The 18,738-nt window shown below is 50.9% G+C and overlaps 1 protein-coding gene across 1 annotated transcript in view; it reads left to right on the top strand.

Annotated features, from left to right (window-relative positions):
• Nucleotides 1-160: 160 nt before the first annotated feature.
• The window catches only part of ATP7B (ATPase copper transporting beta), a 50,575-nt gene continuing 31,997 nt past the window's right edge, over nucleotides 161-18,738 (top strand). Inside the window, exons 1-2 of the mRNA XM_090258902.1 lie at nucleotides 161-470; nucleotides 810-915. Coding sequence (XP_090115028.1) covers nucleotides 865-915 — 51 coding nt within the window. The 5' untranslated portion in view covers nucleotides 161-470; nucleotides 810-864. The remainder of the gene's footprint in view (nucleotides 471-809; nucleotides 916-18,738) is intronic.

Below are 18,738 nucleotides of genomic sequence, written 5' to 3' on the forward strand. Positions count from 1 at the left end.
AGAGTCTCTCGGGGTGTAGACGAGTTTTCGGCGTGTCATTTATGGGTTGCGCGGCCCATGGGCGGGGCTGTGGCGGGAGCGGGAGGTGGGCCGGAGGGGGCGTGGCCTGTGATGGACAGCCGGTTCTCCCGCCCCCACTGGAACCCCCGGCTCCGGGGACCGGCCCCCCGCCCGGAGCCTGCCACCCGTTGGAGACCAATGGGACGTCCTTGCTTGTCTCGGATCGATTTTCCAGGTGCGGAGTTCACTCCCGAGGCGGCTGCGGCCGTGAGGACCGCGGTGCCCGGGAGTCAGGCGCGGAGCCGGAGAGCGGACCCCACGCGGGCGCCGCTACACCGCACTTGCCCCGCCGCGGCGGGCGAGCCTTGGGATCTACATCTCCCGCCCGGATCCGCGCGGCTCGCCAGCCCTCCTTCCCTCCCCAGCACACGCCGGAGCCGAAGTCCGAGTGCGACGCGCATCGGATCGAGGTAGCGGAGACCCGGGAGGGAAGATGGGCCCCTCTAGGGGGTCCAGGCTCGACCGATGACCCCGAGGCATCCGCAGGCCGGCCTCCGGGTGCGGGTGAGGGTCCGAGGCCCACCCTCCCGTCTCGCTCTTCTGCCCGCGCCCCATAGGGCCAGGCATGCAGTGACACGCAACTTTGAATGAGTGGGTGGGGTGAGGGCAGCCGGTCCCCTCGTCCAAAATGTGGGGGCCGGTTCCCAGGCCCCGCCTCTGGTTCGAGCTGAACCGCAAAGATGCCATCCACAACCCTGCGCGCCCCTTCTCTCTGGGGCTCAACTCCGCGCTTCTTTTTCACTAACCAGGTGACCCTTGGGCGGTGGACCGGATCACAGAAGACACTGGTTTCTCCGGGAGAAGATGCCTGAGCAGGAGGGACAGGTGACAGCCAGAGAAGGGGCCAGTAGGAAAGTAAGTTTCCTTCCCCCGCGCCGTGGGCACGCTACCCCGAGGGCTTCCACGTCCACCTGCTCACCGGGCGCGCTGGGAGGCGTGCGCGACAGCCCCACCCCCAGAAGAGTCGTGGTTGGCTGGAAGAGCACGCCTTTCCCTGAACTGGCTGTCGGAGCAATTTAAAACTGGGAGCTTTTCAGTTGTCTTTATGCTGGGAGGTTAAGCGTTGAGTTGCTGGGTCACAGCCCAAACCGCTCAGGACTATTGAACAGATCCCTGGAGAAGATACTCAGAGTCGGTGGGTCAGACCCCTTTTGGGTCTTGCAACTTTTTTTTAAAGAACTATTTTCAATTCAATTTCCTTATTCAAGAAAGACATTCGTGCAGTATCCTAAAATGCAAACAGGACAGAAATATTTAGCACGAAAAGCAGATCAATTTTCTAATTTTTTTGTATTTGTATACATATGTCTTCATTCGTTCAGCAAATATTTGTTGGATACTTACTAAGTTTCGAGTTACTGGTAGTGTTGAGCTGAAAATACAGTGGTTAAATACATATTATGAGTGTGTGTGTGTGTCCAGAGAAATGTTTAGGTTTTGTGTGTCGTTTCAAAACTTCTGTTTATTTTATATACATGAGATCACATAGTGGAAATTCTCCAATCCCGCCCCCCCCCCCCTCCCAGTATAACGATATATTTGGGAGGCTATTTCACATCAGTGAAATCCGGAGCCGGAGTCCCTAAGGCGGTTTGACGTTGTAGTCAACACCGGCAACTCCTGCGGCGCACCTGAAGCCAAGCTGTATTGACTCCGTCTTTCCCTTGGACCCTTCAGCTGCGAAGAGAGGGGGGGTCTGCTGCATGGGCAACAGCAGACCCCCCATATCACCCTGCCCAGGCTCTGTAGCTTCAGCTTCACTGGAGAGGACACTCCAGCGTCATCGCAAGATGTCGATTCAACACGGGAGGAGACAGATACCGTGTCACTCCCGAGTCGGACTGCACAGCCATTCTCGGCGGTGCAGATAGACTCTTAAGAAGCTACACCATCGTCTCTCGAGACGGACAGCTGCCGACGACGATTTCACATCAGTACATAAGTGTCTGCCCTATTCCGTTCCACCTCTACACAGTGTGGAGGCACTTTAGTGTATTTATTGTTTCCAAGTGGGTGGACATGCTGGTTGTTTCTCCCCTCGCGCCCACCCCCACCCCCACCCGCCAGACCGTAGTAGACATTCTTGTGCGTCCTTTTTAATGCTAACACTTGAGTATTTCTTTAGGACAGACACCTAAGCCTAGTTTGCTGGTCTAAAGAGTAGACTGTGCCTTTCCTACAGATTTCTGAAATCAATTCAACATGATTGCATGTCCTATCGTAGTGAAATTCGTCTAGGCTCAGATGATTCTTAGTGTGATGACTGCACATTTACGGGGGGTGTTGAGGAGGGCATGTGTGGAGGTGGGGTGGCTTCTACAGAAGGGGAGAGCCTTCCAACCTCCTGCAGAGACCCCTGCCCCGCCCCACCCATCAGAAACATCCAGATCAAGCTTCAGACCCACCTCTTCCCTGAAACTTTCTGTAACTGCCTCTGCCCGCCTGGACCTCTCCCTCTTCTGGATTCCGCTGATAACAGTGTTAGCCAACGTCGCGGAGCTGACCGCGTGCGAGGCTCTGCGGGGCCTCATTCCGGTGGAGCTGACTTCTCAGTAGAGAAAGCTGGCCTTGTAGCCTCCCCAGGGTCCAGGGTCAGAGGCCAGTGGCGGTGCTAACGGCAGCATAGAGCATAGCTGGGACATGGGCACCTGCCTGTGGGGGTGAGAGAGCCAGATTCCAAATGCTTCTTTACCGGACGTGCGTTTGCTTCTTCGGTGCAAGGATGGAGACGGCCCAGCGCTGTGTTCTCTGCTGAGGCCCTAGCATAGGCGTCAAGGACGTGTCCGTGTGCAGATGGGCACAATGTTAGTGTCGTCTACAGGGCTGGCGTTCCTGCCAGGGGAAATTCTGGAATGGCTGTGGATTTTTTTTTTTTAACAAAGTTAAAGGAAAAGATCTGAACCGGTCAAAGGTTGATGAGATAAAATAGGGGGCAAAGCAGAGAGTGACGTAGCTAACATAGCAAATAAGACTTTAAAACCAGCGGCAATTGTGAAATCTGGGCTTTTGGAATGTGGCAGTTTTGGGGAGATTCAGTTCCTCTAGGAACTAAAAATCACTCTGCATTGGGCATTCGAAACATTTAAACTGGTTTTTAGAAATTATTATTATAAAAGCAAGTTAACTCTCATCACAAAAGTTTGACAATAAAGACCGAAGGGGGCAAATTTACTTTTATTCCCACCACTCTTGGGAGGACTTGTTGGCATATTTGTAAACTTCCTTCACTGTCTGCTCTTGCTGCATCTAGGTATTACTGTTTAGAAATAAAAATATATATTCTTGCTATTCAAAGAGAACCCAAATTAGCATCTCTGGTCCAGTCTCTCCTTTCCCCGCCCCTGGGCCCCTGCGTCGCCTGTGCTGCGGTGCCAGTAACAGTGCGGCCAGCTGCGTCCTCTGCTCAGACTTGCTGTGGACGCTCAGGCAGTCCTGTGGCTGGCTCTGCTGGCAACTCCTTGTTCCTGGTTGTCCCTGCAAATGCCGTTCACTTGCGCCTCTCAACGTCCGGTGACTCTTACAAACCATCACCCCGTGCTCAAGCCCTGCGCTCAATCCCTGCCGTCCCTTATTCTCAGCAAATGAAATGACCTCAATTCTTCCTGTGGAATCTTATTGTGCATGAGTTTCTTCACCTTTCTGGCTCTCTCTACCCACCTTCTCCCCAAGTTTTATTTCGATCTACAAACTCTAGTCTCAGGACAGGCCTGCCTTCTTTTTACGAGCCTTCTCAAGAGCTCTGACACACAGCTTTTCCTTATATTTCACTGGCCAGAGCTTTGCAGCAGTTTTCAACATTGTAAGCTTAGACGACTTCATATTGTGCAAAACTCTAGCTTCTCGTCTTCTCTCAGAACTGCCGACGTATGAAACGGCCAAACCGGTAGATGGCTTTTATGAGTTTATCTGAGCCAGACTGACAACAATTACTGGGAAGCAAAGTCTCAATGGATTGAGAAGATGCTCCGCAGAACGGCAGTTCTGCGGTTTATTTTATGCCTTACAGTCCAAGGTGGGGACATGAAGAGGGTGACATGAAATGCACTGGTGGCAGATTAGGGAGGTGGGAGAAAGTTAAGCGGGGAAACCTCTGGCACTGGATAGAAAGTAAAATGAAGAAACAACTACTTCTTCTACATTGGTGCGTGCAGGACAGTTAGCAACATTTGCTCACATAAAGCTGGTATTTGGGCAACACGAGAACAGTGAGGTGGTCGTGGTGAAACTGGAAAAGCCGGCCTTCGGGGTCCTGTCGCCACCAGAACCAATCAGCAGAGACAGGGACTGAATCTTTCTAGCACTTTATTCAGATGGTCGGCCATCCGAGAAGACGGTGGGTTAGGTACCCTAACAAACTGTCTTCCATTTCCTTTCAAGCAAGTCTCTTTATAAGGAGAAAAAAGTCGGGGTAAGGGGTTTAGGATTCTGGAAAGAGTTTAATCAGATAAAAGCTGCTGTCCGACAGTTTCCCTAACATCCCTTCCTCCGATGACTGGTGATTTTCTATCTGGGTCCTGGGTCCTGTGTCCTGGGTAATTTTCTTTATCTGTGTCCTAGGCGGCAAGATGTCCCTCCCTGGAACACAATGGCTCAGATACCATCTCAATAGCTTATGGTCTTTTCTGGAGCACAAAGGTTGAACTCCTCATGGTCTCCTAGAGTCAGGATGGGCCATAGCTTCAGTTCCTGAAACCAGAGCTTTTTACATGCGTTAACTACGAAGCTTACTAACTACTGCCTAAAACTAAAACTCCCCAACTCTTGAGATCCCCCATCTCTTGGTCTGGTGGGAGATTATGCCCCGAGGGGTCTGGAAAAAAGGGGATTACTCTGACATTCCAAAGATATGTTAACCACAGATGCAAAAAGAGGCTCTGTTAAGGTGAAGACTGACCTCTGTCAAAGATGTGACCGGCCCAGGCCGTCCTCTGTGGTTACTTCAGGTCTCTAAGTTTGTATGGCCACCATGCAGGCCTCCCCTGAGTTTGTCAGGCTTAGCATGGACCCCCCTTCTGGTCCACAGAACTCTGGTGACTTGAGGCCACTGGACAAGAATGGCTGGAACCCAGGACTACCTGTCTGTTCAGTGGAGCATGAGCTGTTCAGGTGGCCGCAAACCCTGCCTACCCTGTGTAAAGTCAAGTCCAGGGGATCCTTTTGAGAAATTAAAGAGAGCGTTTATCAGCAAATGATTTGCGAATCGGGAACGTACCCCTGGCATGAACTGAGAATATACTCCAAAATGGAGGGGATAGGCTAAGGTTTTTTGTTTGTTTGTTTGTTTTTTAGGTTTTTACACCAGGTTTATTGAGGGAAGGGAGGAAAAGGGGTTAGAGGGAAGCGGGAAGCTCCCGGTCCACCTTGTAGGAAACGAGGAGGTAGTGACACACAAACCAGTAGAAAGTCATTAGTAATGAAGGGCAAATGTAATTGGAGGGTCTTAGGGGGCATCCTGAAGGGGGAAAGATAGCCATCACCAGACAAAGGGAAATTGGGAGAAGGGAGTTGACAGTAGTAACATATTTACAAATCACAATAGGGGCATTTAGATAATTGCGTTAGATTGTAACTCAGGAGTAACCAATAATGGAGAAACAGGGGAGAAGGAGAGGGGAGAGGGAGGTAATTGTGTTAGGGAGGGGGAGCTAATTGCGTTAGGGAGGGGGAGGTAATTGCGTTAGGGAGGGGGAGCTAATTGCGTTAGGGAGGGGGAGCTAATTGTGTTAGGGAGGGGGAGCTAATCGCATTACTATAAAACCAGGTTTCTTCGTCTATTTGGGGCGCACATTATCCTGGCTGAGGGTGCGCCCGACTCTGCAGACTCGTGAATAAACGCCTCGCTTTGCTGCTCAAGTGCTGTGTCCCGGTTTTTATTTGAGCGTTTCTCACAACCTCAAGGGGCCCGTTGGAGCTAGGGAAAGGGGAAGTGGGGAAGGGAGGGGGAGAGGAGACCCCAGTCCACCTCCAGGGCCTGCTGGAGTCTCCTGATAGGTTAAGAGATGAGTTGCTCGTGGTCACCCAGTAGTTGTGAGATGAGGACAATGGGTAATATATGATTAAGCACTTAGCAAAGTCCCAGTTTCAGTGCAGGCCTATAGAACAAAAGGAGTTTTGTTTTTTCAGCACACACTTACAGTACAGGGATTGCTGTTTCTCAGTGATCACGTGAGGAGTATGATTTACCCAACAACCCAGGTGGGCTGCTGGCCCTGCAGACGGTTTCAGAGCCCAGAAGGGCAAAGTCGTGCCTTGCAGGCAGTTTCAGAGCTGAAGCTGCAAAAACCCAAATGCTGGGCCACAAGTTACGATATTAAAGATGTTGTAAGTACGCACTCATCATGCCTGCTCTTGGCAATATTTGAGCTTCGACTCCTGGCTTGGAGGGCAAAAGAAATGAGTAAGTGAAGGAGGAAAGAGCCAGTACAAAGGCCCTGAGGCAGGAGCATGCCTTGCTCTGAACCACAGGATCAGAATGGTTTTAGCAGAGTGAGTGAGGGTTAAGTTGACAGCTAATGGCAGGGCAGATTCTACAAGGTTCTCTAGGTCATTTTAAGGAATTTAGGTTTTACTCTTAAGTATAAGGAAATGCCCTGGAGGATTTTAGCGGATTGTCCTCATCTGACTTTCCCTTTAGGGCATTCCTCTGGCTTTTGTGTTGAGAAGACATTTTAGGGGTAAGACCAGAGCCAGGGGCTCCCTTAGGAAATAAGGCAGGTGAGCTGTCCCCGTGGCTGGCTTGGACCGTTGTAGTGGCGGAGGTACTGAAAAGCAATTAGATGCTGGATTTATTTTGAAGCTAGAATTGACAAGATTAGCTGGACATTTACCTGTGGTTTGAAAGGAAATGATTCTTATCAACAATGAATCCAAGACTTTCCCTGGGCCAGTGGGAGGAAGGAGTTGCCCTTTACCAAGATGAAGAAGCAGGAAGCAGGTAGAATATTGAGAGCTCAGTTGTAGACAAGTTAACATTTGAGATGCATGGTAAATATCCAACAGGAGATGTTGCGTAAGCATTTGGGTTAATAAGTGCGGAGTTTGGGAGTTGTTGGCTGCAGGTGGTATTTCTACTGGACTGAGCGAGATCCCCAAGGACTGAGTACAGACAGGGAAGAGTTAGTGTTACCGAGCAAAGCGGGGCTCATTCATGGGCAGCCTGGGGTGTACAACCCAACAACTAGTGTTGAGAGAAACAGGTCTTTATTTACAGTATTCCACCCTTGCGGTGCTGGGAGCACTTCAGCTCGGAGCCCTGTTCTCCCACGACACCCAGCACTCCCCTTGCTCCCCAAAAGGCTATAAAGCAAAGCCAAGTGCCACAGTTCCCCAGCCCTTATCTGTCAGCTCTCTCCTTCAGGATCTGGGGTATGCCGTCATCAGCCTCCGTATAATAGTCCAGAAAAGCATGTACCGTGTTACCCTGGATCCTGGTGAGGTCCAGGAAAGGCGCAAGTCCTCTATGTCCCGAGAGTTCCAAGGGTCCAGAGAGAGTCAGGTCTGCAAGGCGGAGTCCTTGGTGGCTTCGGAGTCAGCCGGAGCGGGCACGGTCAGAGCAGCAGCGGGCCTGCTCTCTTACCAGCCCGGGCCGCACGGCTGGGTCCCGACTGCAGACGGCTCGGCTGCTGCTTCTCCCACGGCTGCCACAACCTGCTCCTACTCCCATGGCGGCTACATTCAGCTCCTCCACCACGGCACTCCTCCCGCGTGCTTCTCCAACGTGCTCCCTCTTCTCAAGGCTGCCCCTAATTTTAAATGCTGACCCCAAGCACCATAAGTCATTGCTTCGAAAAGTGCCTTCAGCTGTAGGTGGGGGCGGGGGGGGACAGCACCGCTTCCCTTCAGGAAGGGTTCGGGCTATCACCTTGTCATGGTTATGAAAAGTATCTTAAGCCTTATCACCTGCCCTTTTGCCCTGGGCAGCAGCACAGCTCTTATCTAGTTACCAACAGGCCATAGATACACAAAGTACCTTAAAAGCTGTATTATCTCCTTTCCCCATCCCCGAAACCATGAGGTGTGGGGACTTTTGGGGAGGCCTCCCCTCCCCGCTGCCCCCTGCTCTGTTACATTAGTTTCAAGGGCCAAGCTAGAGCCCCTCCTGCAGTTGGGGGACTGGTAGGCTCCGGTGAAGGACTCAGAGAAGCAGCTGCCGGGAGGGCAGGGGGAAAACCAGGAGGCCCGCCTGCACAGGGAGAGGCACCCACTCAGCTGGTGGGTGTTAGGGATAAAGAAGCCCGTGACTCTCAAACCAGTAGGAGATAATTAACAGAGGCATCATGGGAAAGGGGCGAGGAGAGGACATTCTGCAGATCCTCACACACATCTCTGGGATCAAAAGGAAGAAGATTGTCATCAGCTAGATAACTTTGCAGATATGTTGGGGATAGACCTATAACTAGATTATCCTTAGTTAATCACACCCTGAGTTAACCAGTAATGGAGAAATGGGGGAGAAGAAGAGGGGAGGGGGAGCTAATTGCATTACTATAACACCAGTTTTCTTTCTCTACTTTGCACAAATATGCTCCTGGCTGGCGGTGCGCCCGACTCTGCAGACTCGTGAATAAACGCCTCGCTTTGCTGCTAAGTCCTGTGTCCTGTGAATTACTGTGCACGTTTCTCACATGGGTGAGGTGTTGGAAGTTCTCTTCTGATTGCTTCTGTTATTTCAGTGCAGCAGGGAGCAGGCTCCTCTGTACAGGTTGAAGGGTGGGGGTCTGAGGACCCGGAGGTGCTGCGTCCCTGTCCAGGAGAGCGGAGAAGCCTGGGCAGAGGCAGCTGGACAACGGCCCGTGGCACCAGCATCCTCTCCCGGTTAGTCGTCCTGCGTAAGCGCGGCCGCCGGTTGGCCTCTGTCCGTTCGTCTCAATCCGTGTTCGGCCGCAGGGAGCCAGACTCGGAGTCTGTCGGAACGGGGAGGTAACAGTACTGGGGCTGCGCCACGAGGGCCCCAGATGAAGAGGGTGGCCAAGGAGGTCAAAGGTGCATGTGACAGCTGTGGAATCGAAGCACTGGCTCTTACACTTTGATGATCTCTGTTCCTCTCTGCGTCCCAGTCCAACCTCTTGATGATTTAGAACATTGTAATCTTTTTCCCTCTAGGCTGTTCAGCCAAGGGCAGTTTTATTTAAGAGCACTCAGGTGGTGAGCTGCCCAGGGGGGGTTCTTTGTGTGTCTGTCCCCTGTCAATGCGCTGGTATGAAAGTCACACAAAACTGTTTCACTGTTGAAGTCACTGGGTCCTGCAGGTGTGCGGAATGGCCATGCAGACCACCAGACCCACTAGACCCATCAGACCCGCCCCTGGCGCACGCACGCGCACACACACACACACACACACACACGCACACCGCCCCATCATGTCTCCTAGAGTACTGTTGGCCTGCAGCAGCCCCTCCCCCATCCCAGCACCTAATGTGTGGATGGTTTTCCAGTATTTTAATACTGTCCTCTACTGTTCTTCTCTCCTAACTTGCTAATAAAGCCCCGAGGGCAGAAAGTATCTTCTTTCATGCATAGCACTTAAATATTTGGCTCTCAGGCTCTAAATGTTAATATCCTGCCTCTATTGTAAAGGTAGGTTCTTCATACTCCTCTTGTTCTCTGTATGGGAACCTTCTGGGCCCCTGCTTCCCAGCATGCAGCTTAGTGTCGGGTTCTGTCACTCTCTCCTGTCCCAGGATCCCAGACTCCTCTGGCTGTCTAGGGAGGGCTGGCCCAGTGGTTTTTCTGAGCCACGCCTGGTGCTAGCCTCTAGCCGGGTTGAGCAGGTCATTTCTGTGAGTGTTGAAATACTTGAATCAGATGTCCTCCCTCCAAATGGGGTCCTTTGTCCTGGAGGCCCAGGGTAACAGGAGCTGCCCATCTGCCTTGGGCCCAGGCTTCTCGGGTTGCAAAGGATTGTTTAGGACACCAAAGGGATTTAAATTTTATGCAGCAAAGAGTCGCAGAAACTGCGAAGGTGGGCAGGAGGTATGCATTTTATTTTGGAAACTAGAACTTGCACATGTGTGAGGCAAAAGAATTGAGTGGAAGGAGACGCGTGAAGACCTGCAGTTCTAGGAGGAGCATGTGAGGCTGGCAGAGTTTGCCTTTGCGCCAGGATAGGGGGACTGAGAGCACCATGCAGTTCCAGGTCCGGAGCACGTTCTGATCTGTCTGTAGGTCAACGCAGCGAGGGTTTGTTTGCCATCTGGTACTTGTTCGTCACCTTGTTAGGCGTGTGGGCAGAGAAGGCGTAAGAACTCTGTCTTCCGGGAACTCACAGGGCCCCCTGGTGCTGAGCGTCCGTGGTGTGCGGCCTGAGCTGAGTGCAGCCTCCGTGGAGGGAGAAGACTTGGTCTCCAGGATCGGGATGTCAAGGCTGCCAGCCTGTGGCCTTGGCATTGCTGGTGCTGGCGTTCAGACTGGGAGCGAGCCCTGCTGGCGTGGAGGTGCCTCTGAGGAGAGGCGGGACTTGGAGGATAAGCAGGATTAATTGAGGAGGGGGTGGAACCTAGGGGTTAGGTGTGAGGGGAGCGGAAGGTGCCGGGAGAGGAGTCTGGCTCTGATTCTCCAGTCTGGGAAAGTGGCTGGAGCCGGGGCTGTTCCGCAGGGTTCCGTGGGAACAGGGGAGAATCCACCATTGTCACCCCTGAATCCTCCACCTGCTGTGATCAGTTGATGCTGAGCCCGGGGGACTCCTCCTTTATTTAATCACACTCTGATAATTGTCTCTTTGCTCCTTATAACCCTCTAATCTCCCTCCCCTGAGTCTTCATTCTCCTGTCTGCCCAAACTGTATTTCTAAATCACAAACGTCGTCTTCTGCTTACAAACGATGAAACAAACCTGCTTCCATGGTCTAAACTTCATGCCCTTTATAACCTGGCCCCTGCCTTCCTTTTCTGGCTTGTTCTGGGTCTGGGTGGCCACTTAGGAGGAGTAGAAGTACTTTACAGAACAGTATTTAGTTTCTCCATAGTTCACAGTGCTAACAGGACGGACTATTCAGAAGCACTTGGGACATGTGGTGCCAACATACTTTTCTGATAAACTGTTCATCGCTGCAGCACAGAGAAGCATTTTTATTTATGCTTTCTTATCACCAAGGAAAAATTTAAATAAGGCTAGTAAGTCATTTTAAAAGACAGTAGAGCCCTGGCTGAGTGGCTCAGTTGTTTGGACCGTCGTCCTATACACCTAAAGTTTGTGGGTTTGTTCCCGGTCAGGGCACACATGTAGGTTGTGGGTTTGATCTCTGATTGGGGTGTGTATGAGTCAACCGATTGATGTTTCTCGTGTGGATGTTTCTCTCTGCCCTCCCCCACCCCTTCAAACCAATAAACATATCCCCAAGTGAGGATTTTTTAAAAAGGCAGTAGAAAGATAAATGACACCTTTGGAGAGGTTTCCACTCAAAATGGCAAAACGTTTTTTGGAATCTGGTGCTTTAAAGAGACGAGCCTCAGGTATCTGCAAGGCCTCCTTGTCATGCCCAGAAAGGCACTGGGAGGCCAGCAGCCGGCAGCCATAAACCCAGGCAGCCTGTCAGCAAACAGAAGGTCACAGGTAGCAAGCAGGGGTTGAGTGACCGCACGGGACAAATCGCACCGGAGAAGTCACACACGCACCCGGCTCATCTCTGCCGGCTTCTGCGTGGGGTTGTGGCCTGTGGCCCTTAGCATCAAATATCCCTTCGGGTCACGGATCTGAATGGCGTTTCTTAGAAGTGGAGGCGGGTTGCTTTTTGGCTGAGCACAAGGAAGACAGGAAGCCGACCCAGACCCACTTTGGAGCTGGCTGCCCTGGCTGTGCTCCAGAGGTGGGGCAGCAAGTGGTAGCGTGCCTGCGGAGCAAGTGGGAGGCAGCGGACTCAGGACAAGGCAGCCGGGCCTGCGGGGTGAGTGGAGCCATGGGGAGGCCGTCTCCCTCGGAGAACAACAGGTCTCTCCGCTGGTCGCTGGTTGGGGTCCTTGGGGAGGAAGGGTCACTGTAGGCAGCTCTTAAAGGGACAGAATCCTCGGTGACCTTGAGCAGAAGGGACGTGCTCTAAATGTCCTCATTGGATGCACACCCCCTCCCCCAGCAGCGCCTTGTAGAGGGACAGAGAGTGACTGTCGTACCAGCCAGCGCGATCCGGGCCTCAGTGCGGACACGCCGCATGAACTCGCCCCAGGAGGGGCTGCCAGGATCAGTGGCTGGCCGCTGTGCCTCCCGTGGGGGCTGAGGTCACGTCCTTCCCCTTGTCTGTGACGGGAGCGTTGGGGGTGGGCCTGGGACGGGAGGCCGCCCAATTACCACACTGCCTAGTGTCTCTTTCTCTTAATCCTCCTGAGGAACAGAGGGTACCTGAGACGCCTGAATTGTGTGTTAGTTTCCGCCTGTCCTGCCACGTATAAAACACGGATACGCCTTGAAGTGAGTTTCTGTGGTCAGTTCTCCCCGAGGCCACGCCATTGGTTCGAGGGCAAACGCAGCTGCGGGAAACGTGGGACTTTCCTACGCCTTGCAAACTCATCACGCTGCGGGGGAACAGCTTCTCCCCACCGGCGCTCTGTGCTCGGGCACCCTGGGGCTGGGGAGAGGCAGCTGCCCTTCCTCCGAGAAGGGGCCGGAGGCCTGGTAATCCAAAGCGGCCAGAGGCTGGGTTTTGGACGCGCATGTGGCCAGAAGGGAAGCTTGCGTGTGGCCCTGCCTCCCGGTGGCCCAGCGGCCCTGGGCGAGGGCACATGCGGGCCGTGTGCAGTATCCCAGTGCCGGATGCAGAGGGCCGGGCAGGCAGGTACGTGTACAGGTGTGCGGCCTGCCCAGCCCCCGCGGGAACCTGCAGTCCTGCGTGCACAAGTGCCTTCCCCTTTGCTAGCTAGGGGGACACTTCTGAAGCATTGCCTTCCACGGTGACCGAGTGGCCTGGTGAAGGTCGCTGCTCTGGTGGGGGTGGAGGTGTGACCCTGGACTCAGCGATGGGGAGCACCGGGGATGAGCCACCCCGGACCACTAAGCCGTCCTTCCTGGCAACTCTGCGTGACTCCCAGGTGACACTGCTGTCTGTCTGCACGCGGCGGTCCTTCAGGAGGAGCCCTGCGGCCGGGGGCTCCACCAAACCCAAGCCCTTGGAGGACGGCTCTTCCCCAGCAGAGGAGGGGGAGTTCTCCCAGGAGGTTTCGAATGGGACACAGGAAATCAGTTCCAGCCAGGTCAGTGCGTTGGGCTGAAAAGCCAAGGCGGGTGTAGGGGGTTGGATCTGGTTTACGGGTGGGGTCGGGGTGCAGGTCTGGGGCCGGTGGAAGAGGGTGAAGACAGCACTGAGACCCACAGCCAAGGTGGATTCTCCAGAGGTTAAGTCCATGGTGGATACGTCTTGGGTTTTATTGCTTCATATTTTCAGGATATTTTATAAGCCTTTGGAGAGCAAAAGTTTTCCAAAACGGAAAGCAGACAAAAATGGATCTTGCCCCTCCTTTTAAAAAGATGTGTACCTGATTTTATTAACCTCCACATTTCGACTCAATAAACATTAGGAAACTATTGCTGCAAAATGAAGCTGCTCTTGAGCAAATGAAAGTTTTGTAATATTTGAAAGTGAGGCAGTATAACACCTTGTAAAAATGAACTCCTGGTGGGCCTGGTTGTCTGTAGGGGATCTTTTTCATTGCCTTATGTAGGTGGGGAAAAAAGACTAGTTAGATACATTGGAAAGCTTTCATAAGTACTTTGCCCCTTTAGGACTTATTTTTGCTTTTTCTAGTGTTAGTTGCTTAAAAAGTCCCCCAAACTAAAGGAAACTTGGTGAAAAGAGATTTTGAATTTGTACTATGTTATCGATTTGTGTAAAAAGAGTTTTATAAATGTGCATTTATGCAGTTCACGGTCGGCTTTTCTATTTTTAGCTCAGTGTCTAAGATAGCAAAATAGTAAAATTTTTTGGAAAATGCTTGAGAGCACGTCTTTAAAATTTTCAAACTTCTATGTCTGAGGTTTTGAATGTGAATTTCTAATTATTTGTAATGGCCAGCACTAATGTCACATGACGAGGGGGGCTGGGGGCACCCGCCGCTGTGGGCTGTGGGCTGTGGGCTGTGGGCTGTGGGCTGGGATGGGCCATTACCAGGCCCTGCGACCGGGCAGGTGAATCTGAGACGCGTTGAGCTTCACATTCCTCGTTGCCAAGTGGAATGCTAAGTCCTGCCTCACAGGCCTGTGAAAACACTTTGCAGAGAACTGTGTAAACACAAAATATCGTTTTCTGCCAAAATTATCATTTTCACTAGGATTCCCACGTTGGAGTTGTGGTTGATTCCCTATGAATGTCTGCATCAGCCCAGTTACTGTCTGAGCACAGTTGTTTTCCTGAAGCTCTGGGTGGTGGTTTTCTGTGCTTATACCCTACATTTCTTACACATACAATTGAGATTGGGATCATGACGTGGAACAAGCTGTAAGTTTCTTATGTGTTTTGGACTGGCAGGAGGGGAAAATGTCTTTTAAGACTTAACTGGTGAAAACATGAAGCCTGGAGAAGGCATGCCTTCGATGACTTGGATATTGTAAATAATGTTGTGATGAACATGGGGGTGCAGACATCTCTCCAGCATTTCCTTTAGATAAATACCCAGAAGCGGGATTGCTGAATCATGTGGTAGTTCTATTTTTATTTTCTAAGGAAACTTCGTACTGTTTTCTGAGGCTGGGCAACAATTAACATTTCCTCCAGCAGTACCTGAGGGTTCCCTTTTCTCCATTTCTTGGCGAGCATTTGTTAACTTATCTTCTGGATAACTGCGATTCTAACAGGTCTAAGGTGATATCTCAGTGTGGTTTTGATTTGCATTTTCCTAATGAGCAGTGACGTTGAGCGTCTTTAACATGCACCTGTCGGCCATCTGTATGTCTTTGGAAAAATGTGTATTCAGTTCCTCTGCTCATTTTTCAGTTGGATTATTTGTGTGATTTTGCTGTTGAGTTGTATGAATTGCTTCATATTTTGGATGTGAACCCCACATCAGATATATGGTTTGTAGATGGTTTTCCCACCTGTAGGTTGTCTTCATTTTGTTCTTTCTTCGGCTGAGCAGAAGCTTTTTAGTTTGCTGTGGTCTCACCTGGTTTTGATTGTGTTGATTGTGCTTTAGGTTTCACATCCCCCAAAAAATCATTAACAAGACTCCATCAAGGAGCTTTTTTCCTGTGTTTTCTTCTAGGACTTTTATGGTTTTCATTCTTATATTTAAGTCTGTAAACCATTAGAGGTAATTTTTGTGAGTAATGTAAGATCGGAGTCCGGTTTCATTCTCTTCCACGTGACTATCCAATTTCCCAGCACCTTTTATCAAGAAACTGTCTTTTCTTCACTCAAGTATTCTTGGCTCCCTTGTCAAATATTAGTTGACCAAATATTATTTTTTAAAAGGTTTATCAACCACTCGTATTTCTTTTTCTGAGGATTATTTTAAGTAGGAATTTATGATTATGAATTTATTCAATGGAATAAATTATAGATATTAGATTTATACCTAAGTCTTTCAAAGGAATTATTTTTAATGTATAGTTGATTATAACTATAATTCTAGGCACAAACCACTATTCATTAGCAACAGGAGTATATATTTTTGTGTGATAAAATAAAGTACTGCTGTATTTCATCAAACCTGATAACCATATGCAATTTATCAATAATTATAATATGCAAAAATAATCTCAAGTTCAGTGACTTCTGCCATATAAGTACCTGAATTAATATCATTGGCGTGACATTTCTTCTAACCAGTCATGATATTGCACATATCTAATGTAGATCTTTTAGATCATAATCTTATAATTCTTGGCAATGATATAAGGCCATTATGACCCTTTAATTTTGACTTAAACTATTTTTTTCAAGTGCACAAAAATATTCCAAGATACAGACAGTTGCTGGATAGTGATGGGCCTGTTATTGAAAATTTCTTTGTTTGGGAGAGAAGATCCTGAAGGAGGGGAAAAAATGCTGTTGATTGGTGAAGGTAGGGTGAAATCATTGTTGCAGCCCATAAACGTGAAAAGCGCTGGGATTCTCTGACACGGCGGATGGTGAAGCTGTGGAACCAGAGTGCGAGGTGGGGGGGGGGGGGTGCTTCCTGGAGAGGTCTCACGGCTTGGAAACGCCTCGATTTTATTTGGTCGTACGTAGACAACTCTCCTTGTGTGCATGTATTAAGGTTTGTTAGTTTTACTTCTTTCTCGCAGGCAAGTGGTTGATATACTGCACCCAGTTTCTCCGTAAGGGTGACCCTTCTTTTCTTGCTGTGGTCCGTAGGGAATGTCCCCAGGGGGCACATGCAGCCCAGGCACACGCACGGGGTCCCTGTCACGTTTTCTCCGTAGATAAGAGTTAAATAAGTCATTGGAAACTCCTCCTGGACTTCTGGGCAGCCACGTTAAGGGACAGTCGCAAGGGCTTGAAGTGGGGGTAGGGGAATCCGTACACTCATTTTAATTCCTTTTCCTCAGTAAAATGGTGGAAGATGAGTTCCCTGCCTTCGTCCTGAACTGCTCTTGAAGATCAAGGGAGGCCGTGTTTGTCTTCATAGTCGGTCATTTTCAGATGTTTATGATGTTAGCGTTTGTAGTCCCCTTGCTTTGGGCCTCCCTGGGAAGCACCCCGTCCCGCCCCTGAGGGTGTGGGGCTCCGTGGGGCGGGCGTTAGCACCCCGTCCCGCCCCTGAGAGGACGGGGCTGGCTCCCTCAGGCAAGGCCGAGCTCCCACCCAGGAGTGTCCGCCATACCCTCGGGAAGTCGACAACAGGTGGGGAAGACGTATGCAAACAAACACGCGTGGAAACGCTCCTCGGTGTACAAAGCCGGGTGCAAGTGTGTCGTCGTCAGCTCGTCGCTGGCAGCGCGGCGCGGTGACCGTGCCGTCCGTGCGCACATTCGCGCGGTCGGACACGCGCTTCCTTCCGCGCCCTGGACAGACCGGGAAACCGCATCTGTGCTCTGGTGTGAACAGCGAGGCCTAGTTGTTGTTTTAGTTTATACTTTGGGGCAAATGGAGTTTTACGTTGTTCCTGTGTTATTATTTATTACTTTTGGTGTCGTTTCCACCCGAACACCTGCAAACCTCCTGCCCCGCGCTGTGGCCGAACCGCAGGGCTCCGTGGCCGGCCCGTGACTACCCCCGAGTCCCTGCGTCCGTGCGTACCGTCTGCACACACCCCTGCAGCTGTCTGTGCGCACACGCGTGACACGGGCGCCTAGGCTCCTCCCCGGTGCGCGTTTTAGGGACTGGCCCCCAGCCGCCCGGTTAGGGGCGACCCTCTCAGGTCGTTCGTCTGTTCTGATCCTCTGCCCTGGGCACCCCTGCGTCCCCTGACGCGGCCCCGGTGTGTTCGGGAGGACGGACGAGGCCCCGAACCTCTGCTCGTGTGGCTGCCGCGGGTGTACTCGGGCTTCGGGACGTCGAGGAAAGCGGAGAGAGCACGCATTGCTGCTGTCATTTCTCCGAAGCGCCACAGACGCTGCCCCTGACGGGTGGGTGCTGCGGGGCGAAGGCCGGACCCGACTCGGGCAGCCCGGCTGCTGCATTCGCTCCGCGCGGCACCACGTGGCCTTTTTCTTCCTCTTTCATTTTTCTTCCCCCCGTTATAATCTCTTCCTGTAATTAACGTGGCTAAAAAGAAAAAGTACCCTCCAAAGTGGTTTTCTAAAAAAAGAGCAGGCTAGACTTCGGAGCTGGTAGTTTCAACTCCAGCTGTTATTGACACGGACTTGTGGCCTTGGATAAATCTCTGAGTGTTTTAACAGTGAATTCGTGATAAGAATGCCTACTTACAGAGTAACAGTGAGTATTAGGGATAGAGGATGCCATCCTCCTAAAATAACGCTGAGAGTCGTTAACTGTTTGCTGTCATTGGGTCTGTGTCCACATGAAAAACATCAGGACTTCTCTGTTTTTGAATTCACAAAAGTTGGGGAGTATAGAGTTGTTTGGGGTGGACATTATGTCTTGGGAAAGTTGCATACATGCGTGACAACTTTGGCTTGTAACTCGTCAAAGGTGTCACCCCTCAAAATAAAAGAAATCTCAAGGATAAGTGGTCAAGGGGTCCCCTATTTGAGGGGATCCAGGTGTCTCTGAGAGATGGAGAAAGTGGCTGGTGGTTCTTTCATTGTGTACGTGATAGTATTGCTCCTTGATTTGTAATCACAGTTCTTTTCTGCAGGACATGTCATTGCTGGGCTTTTGAATTTCAGTCTGGCTTTGAAAACTTTCATCAAAACATGCCACGCCATTTCCAATTTCTTCACACCAGATTGGCCCCTCTGAGGTCTTATTTTCCTCTCCTGGCGCCCTCTTGGTGAAGCAACAGTTTATATTCTTCTACCTATCCTTTTCTTTTTCTTTTGTAAAGGAGCCCTGGCACTCTCAGCAAATTCCATGTGACCTCGGTGCCGAGAGAGACAGCAAAGAATGGAAATTCATTTTGGATTTTCCTCTGAAATCCGTCTCTCCTCGTGTTTCCAGTCCCTTATCATCCTAATGCTTATGATATTAATAGTTCACTAAAAATTCTAAAGCTAGCAAAGTTCTTCCCCAACCTGGTGTTGGGCTCGCAAAAGTCCCAGATATTTGTCCTCAGGAGTAGATGATCCAGTGAGAATGAGTGATACTAGGGCTTCCAGAAGGTTTCCCTGGACACAGGATTTATTCCCTGGACC

The sequence above is a fragment of the Furipterus horrens genome, unplaced genomic scaffold (assembly GCF_987537825.1).
Source record: "Furipterus horrens unplaced genomic scaffold, mFurHor1.1.pri manual_scaffold_12, whole genome shotgun sequence".
NCBI lineage: Eukaryota > Metazoa > Chordata > Mammalia > Chiroptera > Furipteridae > Furipterus > Furipterus horrens.